The sequence below is a fragment of the Lolium perenne genome, chromosome 3 (assembly GCF_019359855.2).
Source record: "Lolium perenne isolate Kyuss_39 chromosome 3, Kyuss_2.0, whole genome shotgun sequence".
Lineage (NCBI taxonomy): Eukaryota > Viridiplantae > Streptophyta > Magnoliopsida > Poales > Poaceae > Lolium > Lolium perenne.
Genome location: NC_067246.2, coordinates 2,439,727 through 2,464,412, shown reverse-complemented (window position 1 = coordinate 2,464,412; position 24,686 = coordinate 2,439,727). Strand labels below are relative to the sequence as shown.

Genomic DNA, 24,686 nt, shown 5'->3' with positions numbered 1-24,686 from the left:
TTCGATGACTATGAAGTAGTCATGTATAGGCTATAAGTTGCTGAGTCGAATGTTTTAGTTTCTTTCAAGTTCCAAGAATAGTCGGGTGCTCCATTCCGGAGGAGTCGACGATTTTGATGACGTCACCAGCGTCGTAGCAACCGCCGCGGCGTACTTGACGGGAAATGACCTAGTGGGCCCACCCTTGGTCTGTTCCGTTAGTTAGGAAATGACCGGACCTGGCATGTTGACCGAGGCATTTCCTTGATCCTCGTGCGTAGTGGAGGTAGTGGGCCGCCGGTTTCTCTCCTTTTGCAACACATGTGGAGTTAGATCTCCGTCCATTTTTATCAGTGCCAATCTGACAACCCAAATCCTGAGTAACTTTTCTTTATAAAAAGAAGTAAAGGTTAAATCGCCTCACCCCTGCTCCATTGCTCATCTTCTTGCTTGCTCTCTGCTCATCGTTGCTGCTGCACCCAAGCTTCCAAAACTCGAATAAGAGCTCTCGAGCGCCATGGGCAAGAAGAAGGTCACCGCGTCCTCAAGCGCCACCACGAGCGCAGCCGGTCCGAAGGCGACCGGTGCCGCACAAAAGTCCGCCGCCGCCGCCAAAGATCCCCAATGTGATTGGACGGAGTCTACCATCACCAAGCGCGAGGAAAAGAAGATGAGGAGCCTAGGATTTATCTCCATCAACGAGAGAGACATCCAGTTTCCAGGTTCACACTCTTGACTCAATCCTCCCGCCAGATTCATCGTCATGTTTTCTACGTTCCTGTTCTGTGGATTGTCCCTTCCATCCCATGAATTTCTTCGCTGTCTCCTGTTCTCTTATGGCATCCAGCTCTGGAAGCTGATCGCAAACTCCATCTTGCACCTTGCAATTTTCATCACTGATTGCGAGGCCATCCTTGGTATAGACCCTCACTAGGGCGCCACAGTGGGGGCAGCGAAACTTATGTTGTAGGAGGGGTTGGCTTCATCATTCGGAAGGAAGTTAACTACTTCAACTTCCCGATGAGAGAATCCGTCCAGGGCTGGAGGTTGAAGTGGTTCTACCTTAGGGATCGACCGGCCTTGGGTCACCGCTCCGATCTGCCAGATTTTGAAGATGTTTCGGAGGCAACGCCGAAGATATCTTGGCAGAATATCTTGACTGCCGAAGAAAAGGAAGTAGCCGACAAGTTATATGAGAAGGTCTCGGAGCTGAAAATGCTGGCGGCCAAACAATGTCTAGTACCGAAGTTGCTGCTTTGTTCATGATGCGCCGCATCCAACCGGTGATGTCCAGGGCTCATCAGATGTGGTTGTACATCGGTGCCAAGGATGTGACCCAAATCAATGCCACGGAACTTTCGGAAAAGGAGCTCCTGGATGAAGTCAGACGCTTGACGCACTTCAGCCAAGAGGATACCATTTCTTTGTTAACCCTCCAAGATCCATACGAGTTTCGTCATCTTCCGGCAGAGGTTATTTTGCATTGTCTTGACGTTTTCGCACTCGATATGATTTTTGCAACAGAAATTTTGTTTTGACTTTGTTCTTTCTTTGATTTGTCAGGCCTCGCTTGTTCCAAGGTGTTATCCCCCTACACCCAAAACTGGAGACGAGCCGAGGGATGACGAAGTAGCAGGAGACGCCGAAGAGACCGTCGAGGTGGCCGATGATAGCGAGGCCACCGAAGAAGAAGAGAAATAAGAAGAAGAGGAAGAAGAAATGATGATTTCGGGACCTTTATTGTCAAGCGCCGGGGGGGGGGGGCAGCCGTTGACGAATTAGCTGATACATCGGATTCGAGTCCTAGCGGCCAAAACGACGATGATGCTGATCGTATTCCTTTTGTTGGTGCAGCTCTCGAAGCGTCGACTATTCAACCACCCAAGAGGCCATCGAGTATCTTCACCAACGAAGATGATTTGTGTTCGAGTCGTAAGCTTCTTCATTTGTTTGCGCCTATTGAATTCCTTAGTGTAACACCCCAACTTTTGCAACCTTGTTTATGTGTCCAATGTGCAAAAATCAGGGCAACAAAAACTTTTTCTAAATGGTTTAGTAAGATGAATTGCCTTGATATGTTTGTTAAGATGAATTAGCTTGATCTGCTTGTTAGAAGTTTGTCTTGTGCTATCTCAAAATAAAACCCTTCTTAGGGTAAAACCAACTATCAACTCACCAACTACCTTGAGATTATTCCTTGTGGTGTATTTTGCCACAACCTATTCTTGGTTCATGGGGGGGGATTATATACTTCTTAATACATCGTTCTCTTATACCCTAGCCAAGTACCCTAGAAAACAACCCCAAATTTTGACTAAGTCCTAAAACTGTTATCACATTCAATTTTGGAGCCTCTAGCTTTATTCATCCTTTATCATCTGATGCAATGCACTGGGCCCTTGAACTACCTTGTCTTGTGCACTTCCCAACCCTAACGATTCTTTGGATCAGATCACTCATCTACCCACATTTCCTTGGTGGTGTTGAGGCCAAGTCAATAAACTGTTTTGGCAGGGTTAAAATATTCAAACTTTGGCAGTTGTTTCCTAAGCCCTCACACCTGTTATAGGTGAACTCAAGGCATGAATCTCATCTATACAAATCCCTCTACAACTTCCACGTCTTGCATGTCCCATGGTATCTTGGCAACCTATTTATTCAACTTGATCTTATACCCTACCTAATGTTTTACCTTTAGATCCCTTCTCCCACTCTACTCTTTTGTTTTCCTTAAATTCAAGTTTAATCTTCACAAAACCAAGGGTGGAATGCGTGCTACATTTTGTATTAATCATCTACCCTTGAGAGAATACTTTCCCAAAATTATTATTTCCCAAATCAAGTTATTTCTATTTCTTTTCCAAAATTCCCAAAACCCTGATTTACTTCTCCTCTATTTTGACCACAAAACTATTTCTAGTTTTATCAAAGCACTTCCTTTTATTTTCTCAAATAAAATAGGAAATGTGAGTGGTATTTTATATCACCTTATCTCCACCCAAAAATATTTTTTATTATTTTATTTGTTTTATTTTTCTTCTTGGCAAAATACATGTTTATGGTACTTATACCTTTTCTTGCTTATTTTAAATTTGAAAAAAAATTTACCTTGCTTAATAAAATGAGTGGAGCATTTTGAAAATCCTATGTTCTACCTAGCTTCCCTCAACCTTCTTTCAAAATCCTTTTCAATTGAATTCATTTCCAATTGTCCATAGATAATTGAGGTGATACAAATACCTTTCAAATGAATTCAAATTTAAATGGCAACCCTTGCACCTCAAATGTACCCCTCTGATCTACTTGAACATCACCACCTCATCTTCCTAGCCATGATCTTCTTGATGGTCAATTGATCATCCATTTCCATTTGTTTTTCTTTAAAACTCTTGTAAGCTTTTCTCAAATCAAAACTTGTGACTTGTCCTCATCCTCCCCATCCTCTAGCTCATCTACATTGTCCTTTTTGGAAAGACCTTGCCATATCTAGGCATGAGAAAGTGAGCTTGGCTGGCCATGCCATGCAATGGCATGTGTGAGTGCCACATCCCCTCCACCTCACTATATTCTAACCTTGATCCCTCTCAAACCCTCTCATTGGCCATTCAAATCAACAACAAACCATCAGGGTTGATCTCCTCCTAAACCTTGGCCTAATTGCTTGCTTAAGGGTGAGGACTTGGGAGAAGGCTGGCCAAGCCATGAATAGGGCAACCATGGATGTGAGGAAATCTTTGCCCCCCCATCTCTTGTATCTTGTCCAGCCAATGGTCTGCGCTGCACCCTGCTCCCCCCTTCTGCAAGTCCTGCACCCATGACATCTCACTGTAGCAAGCTTTGGATCCACTCCCCTTCCTCAATTTTCCTTGGAGACCGACGTCGATGGACACAACCATCTCCCGCGTCTCTCTCCCTCTCTGCCTTGCACGACTAGTCACTAGTCGAAGCCGTGCCCAGGACCTTCCTCTTACTGCCTGACACTGTCCCCGTTGCCCCGCCTCTCCGTCACGAGCACACCAACCCCAATCGCTGCCGTGCACGCCGCCCGCGGGAACGCCCATGAAAGGAACCCCACGCCCCCCTTCGGTGACGAAAAACACCACACCGTTGTCGAGAAGCACTCCACCACCTCGCCCACGCGTGGAGGACCATTTGCCCGACCTGCTGTGGATGTGCCCGACCATGCCTTGTCCCTGTCATTTCCTCGAGCAGTTGGCAGACACGCCTCTCCCTCCCTGTTGACTGGATTCTCCGCACCCTAGGACGCCCACTCTGCTCCAAAATGTTGTACAGTGCGAGCAAACATTCCTACACCACCTCCCGCGGCATATCTCTGCCCGCCGCCCTCTTCCATCTCTACGCATGCACCCGGAGCAACGTGGTCACCGCGAGTTCGTTTTTAAGGCCTCGGACCACCCCACCCCTTTCCCTCTCGCCACCAGCCTTTGCTAGCAATCCAACAACCCCTCACGGGAGGAGAGAGCCCGTCTCCACATCTGCTGCACGAGCCCGTCATCGACTCCACCACGGCTCGATTTTGGTTGACACCGCCCCGTCCAGCTTTCGCCCTACCTCTTTGCCCCTGGGAAGTGCCTCTGAGAGATATTTCTAACGCCCCCTTACCTTGTGTTCTAGGGATCCCTGATGTCTTCGCCGCTGTCTCATCACAGATCGGCCTCCATCGCTCGCGCGGCCACCAGAGACGTTGCATGCACGAGCTGGAGGTTAACTTTCACTTCTCCGAGCCGCCGCTTCGTCCTCGACCTCTTCTCTCTGTTCACAGTGGTCCCAGGTGCCGACCCTATCAAACCTCCGACGTGATTGTCTTCGACGTTGATGCGCGAGTGACCTTCCCCGAGCCAAGACCGTCGTTTTCGCCCATGGTTGAGCTCGCCATGGAGCGCCGCATCACCTCGTTGCATCGCCTTCTCCTAATGAGCTACCTAGGTGAGCCACCGTGCCCTCTCGACCGCGCTAGGGTTTGCCCATTCTTTTCCTGGCACAGGGGAAGACGACAACCCTCGGACATGGATCTCCACTAGATCGAACAGCCGCGTACCCAGTCGATCGCTGTAGCGCCTGACCGGCGGGCCTCGCCCAGACCGTTTGAAAGCTATTTCTCCCGCGCGCCCGACAAGATCTGGGTTGGATCTGGGCTGCGTAGCCACCCCGGCCCATTTCCTTTTTTTCGTTTAAATATGGGATAAATCTGCCAGCAAAGAATACTGTAGGTTTTGAAATTTAGAAAATTCCTCAAGTTTCCAAATTTTGTGATTCAAAATTCTGGATGCTCCTGATGAAATTATAGATCACAAAACATTGCTTGCATGTTGTTTGCTCATATAGATTTGTGAGTATAAATACACTTCAGAAATGTGTCTGTTTTAGTATTTTATTAATTGTGAGAGTTGTGTGAAGTATTTTTGAGTGAATCAAATTATGCTGAGAAGTAGAAATCAATATTTTTAATTTGGCATAGGTCTCACGTGCAGGACTTTCTTGGATATTGTTTGATTAGCAAAACAAATTTTGTCCAGTGAGCTATTCACTAATTTTTTAACTTGAAAAATAAAAGGAGTTTGGAAGCAAATCCAAGTGCTACTGGTAGGTATCATGTTAGGCTACATCTATGTCAAGGGAAATATTTTAGTGAGTGTAATTTTATTTTTGAGAAATTTACAAGCAAAGCAGGGTACCTTTTTAGTATATTAATTTTGTAAATTATTTTATAACTCATAAAAATGTCAAACCAATTTTGGTAGTTCACATTTGTTAGTACCTATCCAGTGGTGTGGTTGGTTTTGGTTTGAGATGCTCTGATACCTGTGTGCCTTGAAATTGGGTTACCCTAGTTCATGCCTTGCTTAAATGTTTAAAAATAATTAGAAACTTATTTGTGTATGATTCCAGTGCATGTGAGTTCTACATGTTAATAGCTTCCAGCAGATATGCTGCATGCATTTTTGTGAGCAACTGAAAGATTTAGGTCATTTATTTATATAAAAAAATTATCTATTGTTTTAAAAACCCTAAATTAGTGAATCCAATTTCTGTAGCTTCATAATGTAAAGTTGTACTCTATGTGATTTTTCTAAATTTTTGTGTGAAATGTTCTGGTATGGCTTGTTGATTTCGTGTTGTTATGTATCTCTTTTTATTTCGCAACGCTAGATTCGAATGCCACCGGAAACGAGGAAGGAGGACAGTTTGGAGGATTTGAAGAAGAAGGCCAGGGACACTTTGCTGATCAAGGCAAGCCACCTCTTGATGCATACCTAGTCCTATTTGTCTTACTCTTGCATTACTAGAAGTTTTATAAATTGTATGTCTTTTCTTTATTTATGTGAGTGGATCTTCCACTCGAAGTTTAAATATTCCACCGTTACGGGTGCTGCCATCGTTGATACCTACTGGACTATCCCTTTAGTGATATGGTGCTTAACACCTTATCTTCATTGTCGCCCCTTTTCAAAGAAAAGTGGACTATAGGTTGGGAACCCCTTGGAAAATGAGTTTTGGAAATGGTTTCAAAGAAACTGAGTTCTTTGAAAACCTTGGAATGGTGCAACCCTGCCAAAGTGAGAAGTTTATAAAAGGTTTTGAGAAAGATGGTGCTGAATGAAAGAGGAGGAACAAGTGTTTTCGAAAAACTTTGGTGACCGAGTACCTAACCGAACCTAGCCAGTGCAACCACACTACCCCAACATGGGCACAGGGCTTAACCCGTAGTCTATTGAACTTGGTGCGGGACACCTCATAACTGCTATGAGGGTGCATCTAGTATGGCCCGTGAAGCTGGGTTGTTCTCGTGGGAGGAGGCAATACACCGTAGTTGCATACGGCCGGACGATACTGTGGGTCTTTCGACGTGGTCTTGGGGACACGCTCAAGGGTGGAGGTGTGCTGCCAGAGTGCCGGGAAGGTGTAAGCCCACAGGGAAGGACCCACACCAGGGGATCTGGGCGAAAGGTTATGTTCGGGAGTTTGTCGTGGCATGGGTGATATGCAGGGAGGATACCCACATGATAGATTCCCGGATAGTGGTGGGGAAAGTGTACAACCTGTGCAGAGTGTAAAACTATTCGAATAGCCATGTCCGCGGTTATGGACGTGGGAAAAGCTGTTGCTTGGCAATAAATAAAGTGTTGGTTTATGAAAGTGTTTTCAAAAAGGGTTTGGAAATGTACCTGAGAGGTGCGGTGGAAAGTTGTACGAGTTGTTTTGGTCATCCTGATGGCCGGAAATGAAAATGGGTCATCCTTACCTATTAGTCTTCAAAGGAAAAATATTTACAAATAGTTTTTTCAAAAAGATATAGAGATGTCATATTCTCGAGAGAATCCATCTCTCACTCCTCGTAACCATAGATTAGTGTTTGTTCCTTGCTACTGCCAAAAATTGCATGACCTTTATTTCTCTCTAAGGTGGTTTGCGAGTACGTTCAAACGTACTCATTGGCATTGTTGTCCTCGCTATTTACTTGGTCAGACTATGAAGAGGAGTACTACGAAGAAGAAGAGTACGCCGATGAAGACGCGAACTAGGACGCTCTCCGAGTCAGTTGCCTGTAGGGTTAAGATGTGACTTGGGCTTCTACTGCTTTTGGTGTCAAGTTGTTTCCGCTGCTGTTTGCTAAACTACTGCCACTATGGCTTATGATGTAAGGTTTCCATAAGACTTTAAATTCGGTACAGTAATGGATGATGTAATCTGGTATCAGTTCGGTTATGTGTTCACGATGGAATGATCTTGGGATCGTAAAATTGATTACATAACAGGAGTCTTGGACTGGTAAGTCCGGGGCCCCACATAGCTGGTATCAGAGCCATCCTGACTGTAGGAGAGCCTAGTTAGCCTGGACGTTAGTTAGGAAACAAGTACCTTGGGAAAAATTATTTACAAAACAAATTTCTTCTTTAGTAGATGTAAGAATAGCTTCTAAATTTTCTTATCCCTTCTAAACTTCTCATTCTTACCTCGCTCTCTGATTTCGAAAGACTTTGAAAATTTCTGATTCTACTATCTCATCCTCTTCCAAATCAACATATTGGACGATGTCCCAAACTCAGACTCGGAGACTCGGGGACGAAGATGGATCAACCCTTTTGGAAGTCTCAAGTATCTCCAACTGCTGTTCTTGAAGATTGGATGCCGACTTAGCAGTACGCGTATATGGATAATAAGATCATGTCTTTGGTTGCCACCAAAGTCTATCAAGGAGCTGACCTTGTTCCTCCATGGACTTGCACTTTTGCAGTCGTCAAGGATCAAGTCCTCAATTTTTGACTAGTAATTTTTAGGCCAGCCACAAGAAGTTCTCGACTTTGGGAGTGCCTCAATAGTCACCCCTCTGAGCACATCACGTCCCTGGGATGTTGAGACCAGAAGTTCTACGAAGCTTTCGCCTCCGCCTCAACATCAACGACTCGACCTCAGGCCTGCTTCACCATCACCGGCTCCGAGGATCCATGTTGACGTCGATATCATCAGATGAAGATGTGTACATCTCTATCCCACCCAAGCCTATAGGATGGATAGGACAAACTCAATTTCCTCGATTGAGCTACCCCCGCGTATTATGCATCCCTGTGTACTTAAAGTACCTCGTGTGGTTTTCATGATTGCTTGTGGTTTTCTAAAACTGTTGCTTGAGTGCTTGTGATTGCTTGTTGTGTGTATGCTTGTTTTAGCCTTTCGGCTTGAAAAACCCTTTTTGTGTGGTAACCCTCTCTAGGTAACCCTCCCTAAGTTGTTTTCCTCGCATCAGGTCAACATTCTGGTTGAAATTCTAACTGTTAGTTTGAAAACCTAACGGAGAACCCTAACTCTAACTTGGGTAACAACTAGATCCAACCCTGTTTTCTTGGAATCCCCAACTTAGTGCGCCATTCAACCCAAGACACCATGCGACGCCAAGGAAGCAGAAGCCAGTGCCTTCAAGATTGATTGCATCTCTACGTGGAGATGAAGCCATATTAATTGGTCTAACCCTAGAGCATAATCTTGCTAACCTTGATGATATCTTCTTAAAACTACACCTTGGCGCACCTTCTAACAAGCTAAGTGAATTGTAGCATCGAAGCCATGTTACTCTACAAGGTCCATATGGTCCTCGTCAAGTGAAGCCTTTGAGGAACAGTCAAGACTCAAGATTTGGTGTACTTTAGTGAACACCAACCCTAAAGCTGAAGACTATTTTTCGACAGTTGTTGCTGCTTTATGTGAAGACCCACCAGGAGTTCCGCTGACTTACTAACTTAACGAGCGCCTTACAGAGCAGTAAACACCGTGTGTGCCTCCTGAAGCCGCTGACTGCACTTCGCCCCCTGAAGATTCTTCAATTCAAGATGGAAGATCGATGGCTTCTTCGACAACGCCCGACAGGACCCCGTGGCAGAAGCCCTGAGTTTTCCCGAACCCCCGATGAAAAATCTTAAGGTTGGAAGACTTCGTCTTCCACTACAGTTTTTAAGCTCACTCTAGAAACTTTCGACTTTTTTTAAAATCACCATTTGGATACTCTAACTCTCCAAGAATCGTGGACCCCTCTAGTATTGCTAGGAAGCTGCTAATCTAACATCCGCTTAAAGAAGTAACCCTCTCCATGAAGCTTTCCCTCGGAAGAAATCTACCGTGTCTCTCAGAAGCTGAAGCTATGACCCTTTCAACAACGGCACGTCTACCGGAAGATGAAGTCTTAGTAATCTCAGGATGAGATTATTTTAAGGGTGGAAGGCATGTAACACCCCAACTTTTGCAACCTTGTTTATGTGTCCAAGGTGCAAAAATCAGGGGGAACAAAAACTTTTTCTAAATGGTTTAGTAAGATGAATTGCCTTGATATGTTTGTTAAGATGAATTGCCTTTATCCGCTTGTGAGAAGTTTGTCTTGAGCTATCTCAAAGCAAAACCCTTCTTAGGGTAAAACCAACTAGCAACTCACCAATTAAAATCCTTCCATTTGTGGAACCATGAATGCACCTACCTTGAGACCTTCCTTGTGGTGTATTTTGGCACAACCTATTCTTGGTTCAAGAGGGGAGATTATATACTCCTTAATACATACTTCTCTTATACCCTAGCCAAGTACCCTAGAAAACAACCCCAAAATTTGACCAAGTCCTAAAACTGTTATCACATTCAATTTTGGAGCCTCTAGCTTTATTCATCCTTTATCATCTGATGCAATGCACTGGGTCCTTGAGCTACCTTGTCTTGTGCACTTCCCAACCCTACCAATTCTTTGGATCAGATCACTCATCTACCCACATTTCCTTGGTGGTTTTGAGGCCAAGTCAATAAACTGTTTTAGCAGGGGGTAAAATATTCAATCTTCGGCAGTTGTTTTCTAAGCCCTCACACGTGTTATAGGTGAACTCAAGGCATGAATCTCATCTATACAACTCCCTCTACAACTTCCATGTCTTGCATGTCCCATGCTATCTTGGCAACCTATTTATTCAACTTGATCTTATACCCTAACTAATGTTTTACCTCTAGATCTCCTCTCCCACTCTACACTTTTGTTTTCCTTAAATTCATGTTTAATCTTCAAAAAAACCATGCGGGATACATTTTTTAGTAATCATCTACCCTTGAGAGAATACTTTCCCAAAATTATTATTTCCCAAATCAAGTTATTTCTATTTCTTTTCCAAACTTCCCAAAACCCTGATTTACTTCTCCTCTATTTTGACCACAAAACTATTTCTAGTTTTATCAAAGCACTTCCTTTTATTTTATCAAATAAAACAGGAAATGTGAGTGGTATTTTATATCAGTGCACCGTGAACACATAACCGAACTGATATCAAAGTTACATCATCCATTACAAAACGGAATAAGAAAAATTACAATAAGGTCACATGACCAATACTTACATAATAGCCTCGAAGGGCCTATCTAAATCACCAGAGTAGCGGAATCACTTCAACAGCGCAGAGCCCAAGTCATCTGCCATAACCCTACAGGCAAGTGACTGGGAGAACGTTCCTAGCTCGCATAGTCGTCGTCCAATCCTTCTTCATTTGTCGAATTCCTCCAAGTCTGGCTAAGTAAATAGCCAGGGACAAAGCCGTGAGTACATTGGAATTGTACTCGCAAACCATCAAGAAGATACTTTGCAAGAGTGCAAGACAACAACTGCTAACTTAAGATGACTCTTGTGGATATGACATGTAAAGAGAAGCAGTTTCTCTTGTGGATATAGCATCCCGGCATCTTGGTTGAAGGGGATACTACAGGGGGATTCTATGACATCTCTGTATCTTTGTTGAAGAAGATACTTCAAAAGAATATAAGACATAAAACACTAGGATGGGGGTAACCCGATTTATTTCCTTTCCGACCATCTCTATATGGTCAACCAACCCATTTTCGTACCCTTCCGGTACTCCGAAAACAAGTTCCTTTCTTTCCTTTGTCAAACAATTTCATAAACAAAACTCTTTAGGCTAAGCAACGGCCATTCCAACCGTCCATGACCGCGGACGCGGCTATTCGAATAGATTTGACTCTACAGAGTTTGCACACTTTCCCCACAAGATCCGCGAGTCTATCATGTGGGCATCCTCCCTGCATATCAACTATGCCATGACAGAAACTCGGACATAACCTTTCACCTATTCGTCTTAGCACGGGATCCTACCCTATGGATGTTGGAGATATGCCCGAGAGGCAATAATAAAATAGTTATTGTTATATCTTAGTGTTCATGATAAATGTTTACACTCCATGCTATAATTGTATTAACCGGAAACATTGATACATGTGTGTTGTGTAAACAACCAGAGTCCCTAGTAAGCCTCTCATTTAACTAGCTTGTTGATTAATAGATGATCATGGTTTCCTGATCATGAACATCGGATGTTATTAATAACAAGATCATATTATTAGGTGAATGATGTGATGGACACACCCATAGTAAGCATAGCATAAGATCAAGTCATTAAAGTTCAACTTGCTATAAGCTTTCGATACATAGTTACCTAAATCCTTCGACCATGAGATCATGTAAATCACTTACACTGGAAGGATACTTTGATTACATCAAACGCCATTGCGTAAATGGGTGGTTATAAAGATGGGATTAAGTATTCGGAAAGTGTGAGTTGAGGCATATGGATCAAGAGTGGGATTTGTCCATCCCGATGACGGATAAATATACTCTGGGCCCTCTCGGTGGAATGTCGTCTGATTAGCTTGCAAGCATGTGATTAAGATCACAAGAGATGACATACCACGGTACGAGTAAAGAGTACTTGTCGGTGACGAGGTTGAACTAGGTATGGAGATACCGGTGATCGAACCTCGGACAAGTAAAATATCGCGTGACAAAGGGAATCGGTATCGTATGTAAATGGTTCATTCGATCACTAAGTTATCGTTGAAATGTGTGGGAGCCATTATGGATCTCCAGATCCCGCTATTGGTTATTGGTCAGAGAGGAGTCTCGACCATGTCTGCATAGTTCACGAACCGTAGGGTGACACACTTAAGGTTTGATGTCGTTTTAAGTAGATATGGAATATGGAATGGAGTTTGAATTTTGTTCGGAGTCTCGGATAGGATCCAGGACATCACGAGGAGGTCCGGAATGGTCCGGAGAATAAGATTCATATATAGGAAGTCACTTTCCAAGTTTGGAAATGATCCGGTGCATTTATGGAAGGCGCTAGAATGTTCTAGAACCTTCCGGAAGAAATCACCATGGAAGGTGGAGTCCCGGTTGGACTCCACCAACCCTAACTTGCCAACCAAGTGGGAGGGTGGAGTCCATGGTGGACTCCACCACCCTTGGCCGGCCAACAAGGGGGGACGGGGAGAGTCCCTGTCCCTCTAGGTTTCGTCCATAAGGCAGTTTTTGAATTGGGGTCTTATTCGAAGACTTTGGGCAAACCCTTGGGGTTCCACCTATATAATAAGGAGGAGAGGGAGGGGGCTGACACACACCTGGCCGCACCACCTAGGCCTCCCAAGGCCGGCGCCCAAGAGAGCCCCCTCTCCCCAAACCCTAGCCTCTCCCCTCCTCCATCTTCTCCCACGGTGCTTAGGCGAAGCCCTGCCGGAGATCTCCACCACCACCGACACCACGCCGTCGTGCTGTCGGGATTCCGAGGAGGATCTACTACATCCGCTGCCCGCTGGAACGGGGAGAAGGACGTCGTCATCAACACCGAACGTGTGACCGAGTACGGAGGTGCTGCCCGATTGTTGTACCGTCAAGATCTTCTACGCGCTTTTGCAAGCGGCAAGTGATCGACTACATCAACAACGAGATCTAATCTCGTAGGCTTTGGAAATCTTCGAGGGTTAGTCTCATCTTCATCTCGTTGCTACCATCCACTAGATTGGATTTTGGCTTGTTATTCGTTCTTGCGGTAGGAAAATTTTTGTTTTCTATGCTACGAATCCCAACAATGGAGTATACCTCCCCGGTACCGTGGCAGCTCACCTCACTTTGAGCGTGACTCCACCGCCATGTCAGGAGACCCATAGTTTCTTCCGGACGGGTAGCCCCGAAGGCACCCCGTTATACTATTGTCTCTATCAATAAAATCCGGACTCGGGGGTAACCGTACCCTTGTATAGTTGTGCGGTGCCCCATGCTAAGAAGAACAAACTAAAAGCTAAGCCCCTTTGCCCACGTTGGAGTAATGTGGTTGTGCTAATTAATTGGCATGGGTGAATACTTAGGCGCCAAAGTTTTCGAAAACAACATTTCTCCTTCCAACACTTTTGCCAAAGTTCTTTCATTTCATAAGCATACACTTGGGTAAAACCAACTTACCCAAGGTTTTAGAAATTCTTTCAACAAGGTAGTTTTCCAAGGGGTTCCCAACCTATAGTTTTATGTAGGAACTAAGATACATCAATGGCATGATGCTAGCCATCTTACCACTAAGGACGTGATAATTGAGGGGTCAAGGGGATCATACATACTTAGAATAAGCATGCATAGGGACAACATTAGTAGGATGATTCAACAAGGGTGATGATGTTAATCATCATACCACTAAGAAGATGATAATATAGGTGGTCAAGGGGGGGGCATACATGCTTAGGGTGAGCATGCATAACATCAACAAGGGGTTCACATACTTGGGAGTAAGTATGCATAGAAGGGAGGACCAAACATAACACAAGATACAAGGAACCAAGCATAAAATGGAACAATGAACACAACAAGAGGGATAAACAGCAAGAGATCAAAAGATGGCTTGCCTTGGTTGGCTTGTCTGTCCCTGGTCTTCTTCAGATTCTTCAAATCCTTCCTCTCCTTCAAACTCAATAATGCCCGAATCTATCGCTGTGAATTAAAAAGGAACACAATCAACACATTGCACCAGCAAAACAAATATGCAACAATCAGAAGCTAACCACTCAAGCAAGGTCTAATATACTAAGGACTTACAGTTATTTCAAAACAACTTTTTAAAAGAAAACCAATTTATTTCATTTGATAAAAGCATGAGAGCCTCACAAATGAGCAATTGCCTCCTTGGTTATTACCAAGGCATAAATTGAATATCCTCTGGTAGATAACACCACAAAGAAGTTAAGTACATTGGTTTGGCATCAAAAACACTCATATTTTATTTTCAAACCTTTTTGGAAAAGTAGAAATCATTTTTCCTAATTTAATTTGCTCACATAACACTAGTCAAAAATAGGAGGTAAACACTACACCACACTATTTGAAAACTTAACCAAAACAATAGAACTTGTCCTAAGTTGCAGAAGGTTTTGTTTTTAAAGAATAAAACATAAGTTGACCACTTTTAAATGAAAAGAGGTGGCCAAAGATTTTAAATAAATAAAAGTTTTGAGTTCAACAATTCATGTGACACACACATAATACTAACAGTGTCAAAAAAATCAAGAACAGAGGATATCACTAATTAATTTAAAGGGGCAGTACTAAAACAAGACTAACACAATTGGATTCACTCAAAAAATATTAAATCTACAAATTTAGGAATTTGCTAGAGTCTGCAGTACACATAGAACAAGTTTAATATGCCAAAAATCGTACAAAAATCCTAAAACTATCAGACCAGTGGCATTGGAAAAGTAATGAAATTTCTGATCTAATGCAATTGGTTTCACTGGATTTGAAAGTATAGAACTCAAGTTATGCTGAATTTGGTTCTCTGGTTTTTAACACATTTTAACAGCACTTTCAAATTTCTAAACGAGTGAGATGGGCGGGAAAGGTTCTGGGCCGCACGGGAAAGAACTTGGGCCGGCCCAGGAAGATTTGCCAGGTGGAGGGGGAGGAAGAAAAAAAAAGAAAGGAATGGGGCCCGGGTGGGCCAGGCCTGCATGGCCCTGACGTGGCCGGTGGCCATGCAGCCGCACGGGGCGTTTTCTCCCTGTGTCCCTGGCGTGCGCGATCGGGCAGAACGGAGAGAGAGCGGGCGGTCGGGGACTCATCGGCCTGGTGGTGGCGGTCGGCGGCGAGGCTCTGGTGGTGGTGGCGGGTCGAGGGAGTCCCAGGGCGCGCGTCCAGGAGCTTCTCCTACTGCAGCAGCCTCGCCCCGGCGGGTTTCCTCGCAGCAGCTTCCGACCTGGCTCGATGGCGAAGGAGACAGGGCTAACCGTGAGGGCTTGGGCACGACGGGGAAGATGGGGCGGTGCAGTGGAGGGTCGACGCTGTTCAGGGACGCGTCCAGCCCCAGCAGCAACTCCTCCAGGTGGCGACGTAGGAGGCTCCCTCTCCGACGTCTCCCTCGGGCCGGTGACGATGGCGGTCGCTTCCGGCAGACCTGGGCAGCGAGACAAGGCTCGTTAGGACGGCCAGACGACGGAGAGAAGGATGGTGCAGAGAGGGAGAGACGAGCGCGACGGGGCGTCTGTGACCTTGCCCGTCACCCATGCGGTGACCACGGCGGTGGTTCTCCTTCATCAGCCAGGGGCCAGGGACGCGCTGCAGCTCTCATGAGCGTGGGAGAGGGAGTGGAGGGGGAAGTGGAGGGCTTCAGAGAGCGTTGAGGTGAAGGGGTGGGGCGTGGTGCAGCGGTCGGCTTTTATAGCCAGCGGGGAGGCAGCAAGCGGGGGCGCGCGGTGACCACGGCCATGGCGAGCATGGGCTAGTGGATTGTGGCGCAAGCAGGGCCTCGGGACTATGCGGGATGCAGAGGTGAGTGATAGAAACCCTCTCTGGCGTGGCCTTAGGGGCTGGGACGGCCGCTGGTTGGTTTGGAGGTGGAGCTCGAATGGGCGCCCGCCATGTGTTCGATCGCAGGTGGCAAGCTCGGGAAGAGAGATGAGGAGCATTGGGGCTCGAGGTAAGGGCACTTATGGAATCGAGGAATCCAGGGAGAGGTGCTAGACATGGCTTGGGCACAGGGGTGTAGGTCTAGGAGCTTTTGTACAAACCTTATGCCATTAATGGCATTGGGAAGGAGGAGCAGAAGAAAAGTGAAGCATGGGTACCAAGCAATGATGGTGGTTGTCCAGAGGGGAGTAGGGTGGTGCTGGAGAGGTGCCAACGACCACCTTGTGGTCTTTCAAGGAAGAAAGAGAAGGGTGACCACCAACGTCGGTTTCCAAGATGAGTGAGGGAGAAAGGGAGGGTCTAGGATAGCTAGGGTTGCAAGTTGGAGAGGTAGGGGTGCAGGTTTTTAGGTAGCTATTGGCTGCTCAAGATAGAAGAGGGAGAAAAAGATTTTCCCACTAAAAACATCCATGCATGCTATGGCCAGCCACTCTTCTAGGCCAAGCAAACGGGGATGAGGTCAAAGCTGAATGGGCAATGTTTTGCAGTCCAAGAAATGATGCTGATGTTCTAGGTTCAGTTTGGTGAAGATTTGAATTTTTAACAAGAGAGATATAGGTGAAGATAGAGGTGGAGTTCCATAAGGATTGTTAGTGCCAAAGTTGAGGAAGATGGCATTTGCCCAAATCATGGTTTGGTGAAGTGTTGATCTTGATAGATAGTTCAGAGAGGTGCACAAGGGTTGACATTAAAAAAAATTGAACTCGGAAAGTGGTTGTTTGGAACTCTTTCTAAGACATGGTAAAGATATAGATACAGAGAGAGAGGAGGGAGTGTGAGCATGATCACATGCAATAATGCATAAGCAAGATTAGGTGTTAAAAATAGAGGTATAGTTGGTGCACAAAGGTTACTATTTAAGTATGGCTCAAGAAAGAAAAATTGGGATCATTTCTATGGCTATGGCAAATTTTGAAAAGAGATTTGATCGAAAATGTTGAGAGTAGCTAGGTAGAACCTAGGGTTTTCAAAATGTTCTACTGACTTAATAAAGCAAGGTAGGTTTTTTCTCAAATTTGATAATTAAACAAGGAAGAAATGGTATAACTACCATAAACTAGCACCTTGTTAGGAAAGGAAGTGAAATGATTTTATAGAAACATTTTTGGGTTGAAAAGGGATGGTATGAGGTACCACCCACCTTTCCTAAAATAAATTGAAAAAGTTTTGTGATTAAAACTAGAGGAGATAAGCAATAGTGTTTTAGGAATTTGGTAAAAGAAGGGGAAAGTTAAATTTGGGTAAAGATCTCAAGGGTAGATGATGATCTCCTAGTGTGGATATCATTTCCACACCAAGGTGTTGAAGATCAGAACATCAATCAAAGAAAACAAGGTATAAAAGTTGGAAATGGGATACAGTGGTGCAACATTGGATAGGGCATAAGATGAAGTTAAATAAATGGGTTGCAAGGGTAGAATGGGACATGCAAGACGTGGAAGTTGTAGAGGGTGTCGCATAGATGAGATCCATGCCTTGAGGTCACCTATAACAGTTGTGGTTGCTTAGATATCAACTGCCAAAGTTTGAACTTTTAAAGCCTGCCAAAACATCTTATTGACTTGGCTTCAAAACCAACAAGGATAAGTGGGCATATGAGTGATCTGGTTTAAGGCGAGGACATGGTTGGGAAGTGCTCATGATAAGATAGGTCTAGGACCAAGTGCATTGCCTTGGAGAGCAAGGGGTAGTTTAATCTAGGGGCTCCAAAATGGAACCTGAAAACAGATTTAGGACTTAGCCAAATTTGAATTGTCTAGGGTTTTTGACTAGAGTATAAGAGAAGGAGGTAATAAGGGGGTAGATGATCCCAGGTTTTGAAGCAAGGAGGGGTTGAGCTAGATTATACAACAAAGATGAATTTTAAGTAGGCACACTCATGAGGCCATAAGTGGAAAGGTTTTGATGTTGTAAGAAGGAAAACCACTTTTCCCAAGCCACACAGGTGCTTTACTTGGTGAGTGTCAAAGGTATTTCTATTTTAAAGAGGGGTCATTCCCTGAAGTAGTTCAAGACAATTTCTAGTTTTGGGCCAAGGGATTTTGGGCCACATCACTCGTGTTGCTCTGGTAGATCACCCTCCAAGGGATTTTGGGCCACATCACTTTATCCGTTTTGAGAATCACAATGAGGGGCCAGGTTTTCGTGTGCATCAGGGGGAACGTAATGGATGGATTATGTTTATTGGTGTGCCTATGGATTTTCGTAATAATAGTTGCATTACAGAGGCTGTCAACACTTTTGGTGATTACCATTACTGGTTTTCTTGAGATCCAATGAAGTGCAGAATCCTCGTTTATGTCACATATTCATCTTTTCAGCTTGTGCCTAGGGATGTTGTGTTTAGACAACCTCTAGTGGGGAGATTCACTGGTATCAGGAGGTCATGGAATGCACCTGTTTATGTGCTTACTTCTGAATTTGCTGATGTCATTCTTGCCAACGAGGACCCCATGCCTGTTGATGGAAATCCAAAGCCCCTACCTGGAGCTCTTGTGCCCGATAACAACATGTTTGTGTTACCTGAATATCCTGCCAATGGCAGGAATGGTGCACCACTTGCTCCACAGCCTCAACATGACCAACCTCCGCTTGTTAATGATATGCCTGTTGATTCTGCTTCTGGGGTCACTGTGGCTCCTCCTTTTCCCCTGTTGTTAATAATGTTATGATGAATGAGCAACTTGATGAGGTGGTGGATCCAGCTGCAGTTGACAAGGTATCAACTTGTCAATGCCTATGGATTGTAGGCTAGGGTTTAGTTGGAAGTAGAGGGTAAGTAGATCTCGAAGGTTTCAGCCGAAAAGTACTCGACGATTATGAAAACTAGGGTTTGTAAACAATGATTCGATCCTCTCCTCGTCCCTCGACTCCCCCTTTATATAGGAGGTGGAGCCGAGGGATTCGTGTTGTACAAGTTACAGAGTCCGGGATGGTTTCTAATTCATCCCGTAAGATTACAAATAACACTTCCTATTACAACTCTAGCTTTCCTTAATAACATCTTGGGCTTCCGAATCTTCTTATTCTTCGGGTAGTGGGCCTTCAGTAAACCCCGGGTACTATCTTCGGCAGGCCCATTTGGGATGCCTATGTCAGTAGCCCCCGAGATTTTGCTTGAATTGTAGGGTCAAGGAAAATCTCCACTGTTTATTTTTATTCGACAGCTTTAACTTTTCTCTATTTTTCCTCATTGATATCTATATTGTACAGGGATAATGGTAATTGGGGCTAGTTCATCTGACGGATCAGGTACTAGTTAACTGCTCTAGTGGCAATCCGCAAAAACCTACTTCAAAATCACGTCCCTGGACATGATCTCGGGATACCGGTGTAAACTTCGACAGGTGCCGCTTAAGGTCTTACCATTCTGTCGAGTCCCAGTAAAGTTTATCGGGTACCTAACGCGTCCGTTAGGATTTTTCTTCGTATCTGTTGATACGGATAAAAGTAGCAGAGCGCAGTCTTCGGCGATGCCACGCCCAGCAGAACGGATCTGGGGTCTTACCTTCGCAAACTTGCGGCATTCAGAAATTGATCGCAACTTTGGCGTTCTGAGAATATATTGTCGAGTGCTTTTTCGGCTGTTTGAATGGCACATTTTATCGAGTCAAAGATGACTTATATTGCTCTCCCGATGGGAGTATATGTAGAGTTAATTATAACTCGAAATATACTCTTTTGCTCTTCTATCTTTCTTTTTTCTCTTTCTTTCTTTCTTTTATAATTTCATCGGGCACGCGAACAGCGTTCCCGATGGGAGTAGCCCCCGAGGCTACAACCAAGGACTTGTACTTGGGTGTAGGCTCCACGCCTTATGCCGACATATTTCCTTTTTTCTCCCGAAGTTTTATAATTTCTCGGGTGCGCGAACAGCGCTCCCGATGGGAGTAGCCCCCGAGGCTATGAACAAATATTTGTATTTGGTCATAGGCTCACGCCATTTCTATTTTGTCTTTCTAGATCTTTTTCTTTTTTCCAAAGTAGCCCCCGAGCATTTGATCAGAAACTTGTATTTGATCAAAGGCTCAATCATTATTTTTCCGTGTCGCCTTTTATGAAGCTGTTAAGTCGAATTTTTTCTTCTGTCAAGATGACGTTGTTGCTGACGATAGCCACGATTGCCTGTCAAAAATTTGCGACAAGCCTTTTCTCGCCGCCATGCGGGCCCAATTAATCCACTATCTTGACACGTCGTGCAAGTGGGGGACACACGTCCTCCGCTTTTTCTGGCGCACGCACCGTAACTTCCGCGACGTTGAATTATTTTTTTACCCTTGATGCCACGTGGCTATCATCTGTCACACATTTTCCTTATCCAACGGTTCGTCGTTTCACCGCACCCCTATATAAATTCGTCTTCTTCCTCCTTGGACACTTCCGCCCGCGCCGTCTTCTTTCTCTCAGCTGCAAATTTCTCCTGCGATCCACAGCTTCCTAAGCTCTTTGCCTCCCTGCTGTGAATCCTGCGCCATTGTTGATGCCACCTCGTCGCTTGACAAGGCATAGCACGCCGGAGTCCTCCATGGCCGCCGTGGATCTTGGAACGACGGAGTGGGAAAGATCGAAGATTTCCGCTCAGGACGTCAACATGCTGAGGAAGCTGGGGATCAGCAAGAAACCCTAGGCATTGCGCTTCCCCAGTGAGGAAAGTTACCCAACCCCTCCAATGGGGTATCGGGTAAGTTTTGTCGACCACCTCATCCGCGGTCTTTCCGCCCCCATTCATCCTTTTCTCCGTGGACTTCTTTTTATCTACGGTCTGCAACTCCACCACCTTACGCCAAATTCAATCCTCCATATTTCCATTTTTATTACTCTGTGCGAGGCCTTCCTTGGCGTCCAGCCTAACTGGGCGCTTTGGAAGCGCATTTTCTTCTGCCGCCGTAATGGCTCGCCCAATGTCGCCTATAATATAGGCGGCGTTGTGATTTCTGTTCGGCCCACTGTCGACTACTTCGACGTCAAGCTTCCTGACTCAGTTCAAGGATGGCGCAAGAAGTGGTTGTACATTCAGGAGGAGAACCATGGATGTGCAGAGGACAACATCCCTCCTTTTGATGGTGCCGAGAAAATTTTTCGCCGCCGCTCCTGGGACGCGGAGGCCACCGAAGAAGAGAGGGCGTCGACAGAAAACTTGATGGCTCGTATTCACGAGTTGCAAAATACTCGCGGCAAAGAGTTATCGGGTATCCAAATTACTGCATATTTTCTTAGGACTAGAGTGCAGCCGCTTCAGGCTCGCAAAAATCCTCTATGGAGATATGCTGGCAACGAGGATGTAGATCGGCTGTCGGTGGATTTGGAAGTCAAAGACTTGGAAAAGCTTGTCCGAAAAATCTCATCTCTCAGCAAAAAGGATCCTGTCCCTGCTTCTTGTCGTGTAAAACCATTCAGCGCCGCCAATCCACTCCCCCAGGTAATCTTTGTCTATTATCTTATTGTTGCTTTGCTAACTTTTTTGTAACTTCTTTTCTGACATCGGTCCCTGTTTTTATTTTGCACAGAATCATCCAGACCTTGTCTCACTTCCTCCTCTCCCTGAAGGTGGAGAAGTCGAAGAAAGGGCCATTGTCACTGATGACAATCAGGAAGCTCCATCTTTTGTGAATGAACCCGTGGATTCTCGAAAATCTGCGGGTTCTTCCGAAGGTACTGCGTCGGCACAATCTCCTCCTCCCGCTGTCTCCCCGAAAGGCAAAAGGAAAAGGAATGATGTCGAAGATTCCGGCACTTCCAAAGCCGAAGAAGTTGATCCTTCACATCAGAAGGCGGCTTACGATCCTTATCTTGAATCCCTCGTCAGCTCGTAAGTTATTTTTATTTCTCCTTTTTTCTGTACTCGAAATGTTTGTCTTGTCTTGCTTTTTATGCCGTCGAGTTTTAATCACAGCGATGATGAGGAAGAAATACCAACTGTTGACGTGGCTCCTCGGACGAGCACGTCACATACTTTGCTTGCCTCGGATACGCTAGTTGAAGGAGAAGAATCCTCGCCTCCTCAACGAGATGTCGTCACCACTACTCCGCCATCAAGCCCCCTTGCTCCTTCACCAAAAAAGACAAGGTTTGAAATGATCATTGAGCCTGCCCCTCAATTGGGTAGCTCTTCTACTCTGCTCTTGGATGATGTAAGTTTTTTTTTTTTTTTAATTTTCTTGCCGATATCTATATTTCCTCTATTTTGCTTTTTCACGCCTTCACTCTTTTTTCATACCGATGTTTCTCTTTATTTGTTCTTCTTTGACAGCCCATGATCAAAGAGCTTATCCGCATTGGGTCCCAATTCATTGGGTACCGTGAGTATGCCAACAGAACCGAAGGTAATAACTTTTTTGCTGTCGTTGTTTTTGACTTCTTGCTCCTGTCGTTTGTCGCAATTTTTGACCTTTCTTTTTTATTTCGACAGAGAAACTTGCAGAGGCCAACAAACGTGCCGACGCACTTGCTCAAAAACTGGAGCAAAGTGAAGCGGCCCGCAAGAAAGCCGAACTTGTTGCTAGCGAAGCCAAAACAGAGGCTGATGAAGCCAAAGCAAAAGCTGCTAGTGTCGAGGAACTGCAGAAAAAACTTGAAGATGCTGAAACTGCTTTAAACGAGCACAAAGCCGCACAGGCTGCTCGTGAGCAGGGGATTCTCAAGCGCCTGAAATCGCAAAGTCGACGCTTTCAAGGTAATATTATCGATCCCTTCTATTTTTTATGGGACCTGCTGTTTCTTGTTTTTTGACCAACGTTTATTTCCTGTGGCAGGCCAAACAAACCAAGAGTTTGATCTGGAGAATCCCGACAATGATCCTCTCCTTGACGCACTTTCTTATCTGGAGTTACATGGATCCGAAATTCGTGAAGGCGTGGCGAATGCTGACGCGGGACTGTCGACGCTGTTCCCCTACTTCTTCCCGAAGAAAGAGGAGCCCAAGACTTTCCTTGCCCTTGCCCAGAGCTTCAATTCATCAGAGGACCTTGGACTGAAGATGCGCCAGGAAAACATGAAGATTGCTGTCGAGAGTACTGTTGCCCTGGTCGCTGACAGCAAACAAACTATTGATTGGATGAAGGTTGGCGACACCGATCAGATAGAGCAGTCAAGATGGAGGTCGTTGATTAAGGCAGCCAAGCCCAACACGAAGAAAATCCTGGCCTATCTCGGGATCAAACCAGCTTCAACTCCTAGCTCATCAAGGCCGGAGGTCTAGTTGCATGCCTCTTTGTTTTTTGCTTTCTTTGTCTCTTTTGCCCCTGTCGCCAATTTAGCTGTGGCGACCATTATCCTGGTAGTCCTTTTTGGAGAAACTTCTTTTGTAATGTCTATGTAAATTTGTCTAGAAATTAATGAAATTCCCTCTGGCATTATCATTGATCCTGGCGCTTTCTTTTCCAGTTAATATTTGACAACTATTCGACCAATCCTTGCTCTGCCGATGCTTCACCTGCCTCTTCCTTCTCGAAGAAAATGCTAATCGATGATAACCCTCTCGAAGGTTCTTCAAGCAAACATTTGTCGGAAGATTTTCAAGAACTTCGACAACAACTTCAATCCATGAAGAAACAGACTCTTGCGATGATGGAAAAATCTCGACAAGCGTCCGAGAGAGAAGAAATTGCTCTTCAACAGGCAAAAGAAGCCATCGCTGCGAAGGATGCTGCTGTTGCTGAAGCTGCTGAAGCTTCTTCCCGCGAGAATTATATGCTTCAGCTAATGACTGATGCCAGTTTGGACATGACAGGTATGTTTCCCGCTCGTAACCATATTGGATATTATTTTTCACCATTCGTTCCTTGATTGTTTGTTTGATGTGTCAGGCTCGTTTCTGGATGCTGCTGCCGAAGACCAACGTGTTGAAGCTCGAACCACTGTTTTGCTGAGACTGGCTGCGCAACATGGGTCTAATTTTTGGGTTACTCCTGAGCGCACCCGCCAAATCGTCAGATTTCAAGATCGCGCGGCTCAGGTCCGCGATTTCCTTGACTTCTGTACGAAGACTTTATTCTTAGTTTATGGGACCATGTTCCCTCGGAACAAAATGCCAGAAACCCTTCCAGCTTTAATGGAGGAATTTCGAGATGCTCCTCGAATCCATGGCTTTGTGCGAGCTCAACTTTCTGCTGGCGCAAGATTTGCCATGATGATGATAAAAATTTGTCATCCAAAATTGCCCATAGATCAAATTGTTCCTACTTGTTTGGCGAAGATGGCAAAGAAAAAGAGAAATATGGGCAAGATTGACGATTTGGTGACTCCTGTTGCTGAAGATATGATGGATGAACTTCTTCGGATGGATTCTGAGTTCTTCGTGAAGGGAAGCTATGCTGAACATAGTACTCGTCCTTCTACTGAGCGGATAACCATAGATCATGTGCTAGGTTTCCCTTGAAAACTTTTTCCTCTTCTTTGCTGTATTTCTATCATTGATACATCTTTGTAT

At 45.0% G+C, this 24,686-nt stretch overlaps 1 protein-coding gene across 1 annotated transcript; it reads left to right on the top strand.

Annotated features, from left to right (window-relative positions):
* Positions 1–496: 496 nt before the first annotated feature.
* Positions 497–23,692, top strand: LOC139837451 (uncharacterized). Its single transcript, XM_071826896.1, has 3 exons — positions 497–701; positions 22,668–22,931; positions 23,011–23,692. The coding sequence occupies exons 1-3, from the start codon at positions 497–499 to the stop codon at positions 23,454–23,456; spliced, it is 915 nt and encodes a 304-aa protein (XP_071682997.1). The 3' UTR covers positions 23,457–23,692.
* Positions 23,693–24,686: the final 994 nt, after the last annotated feature.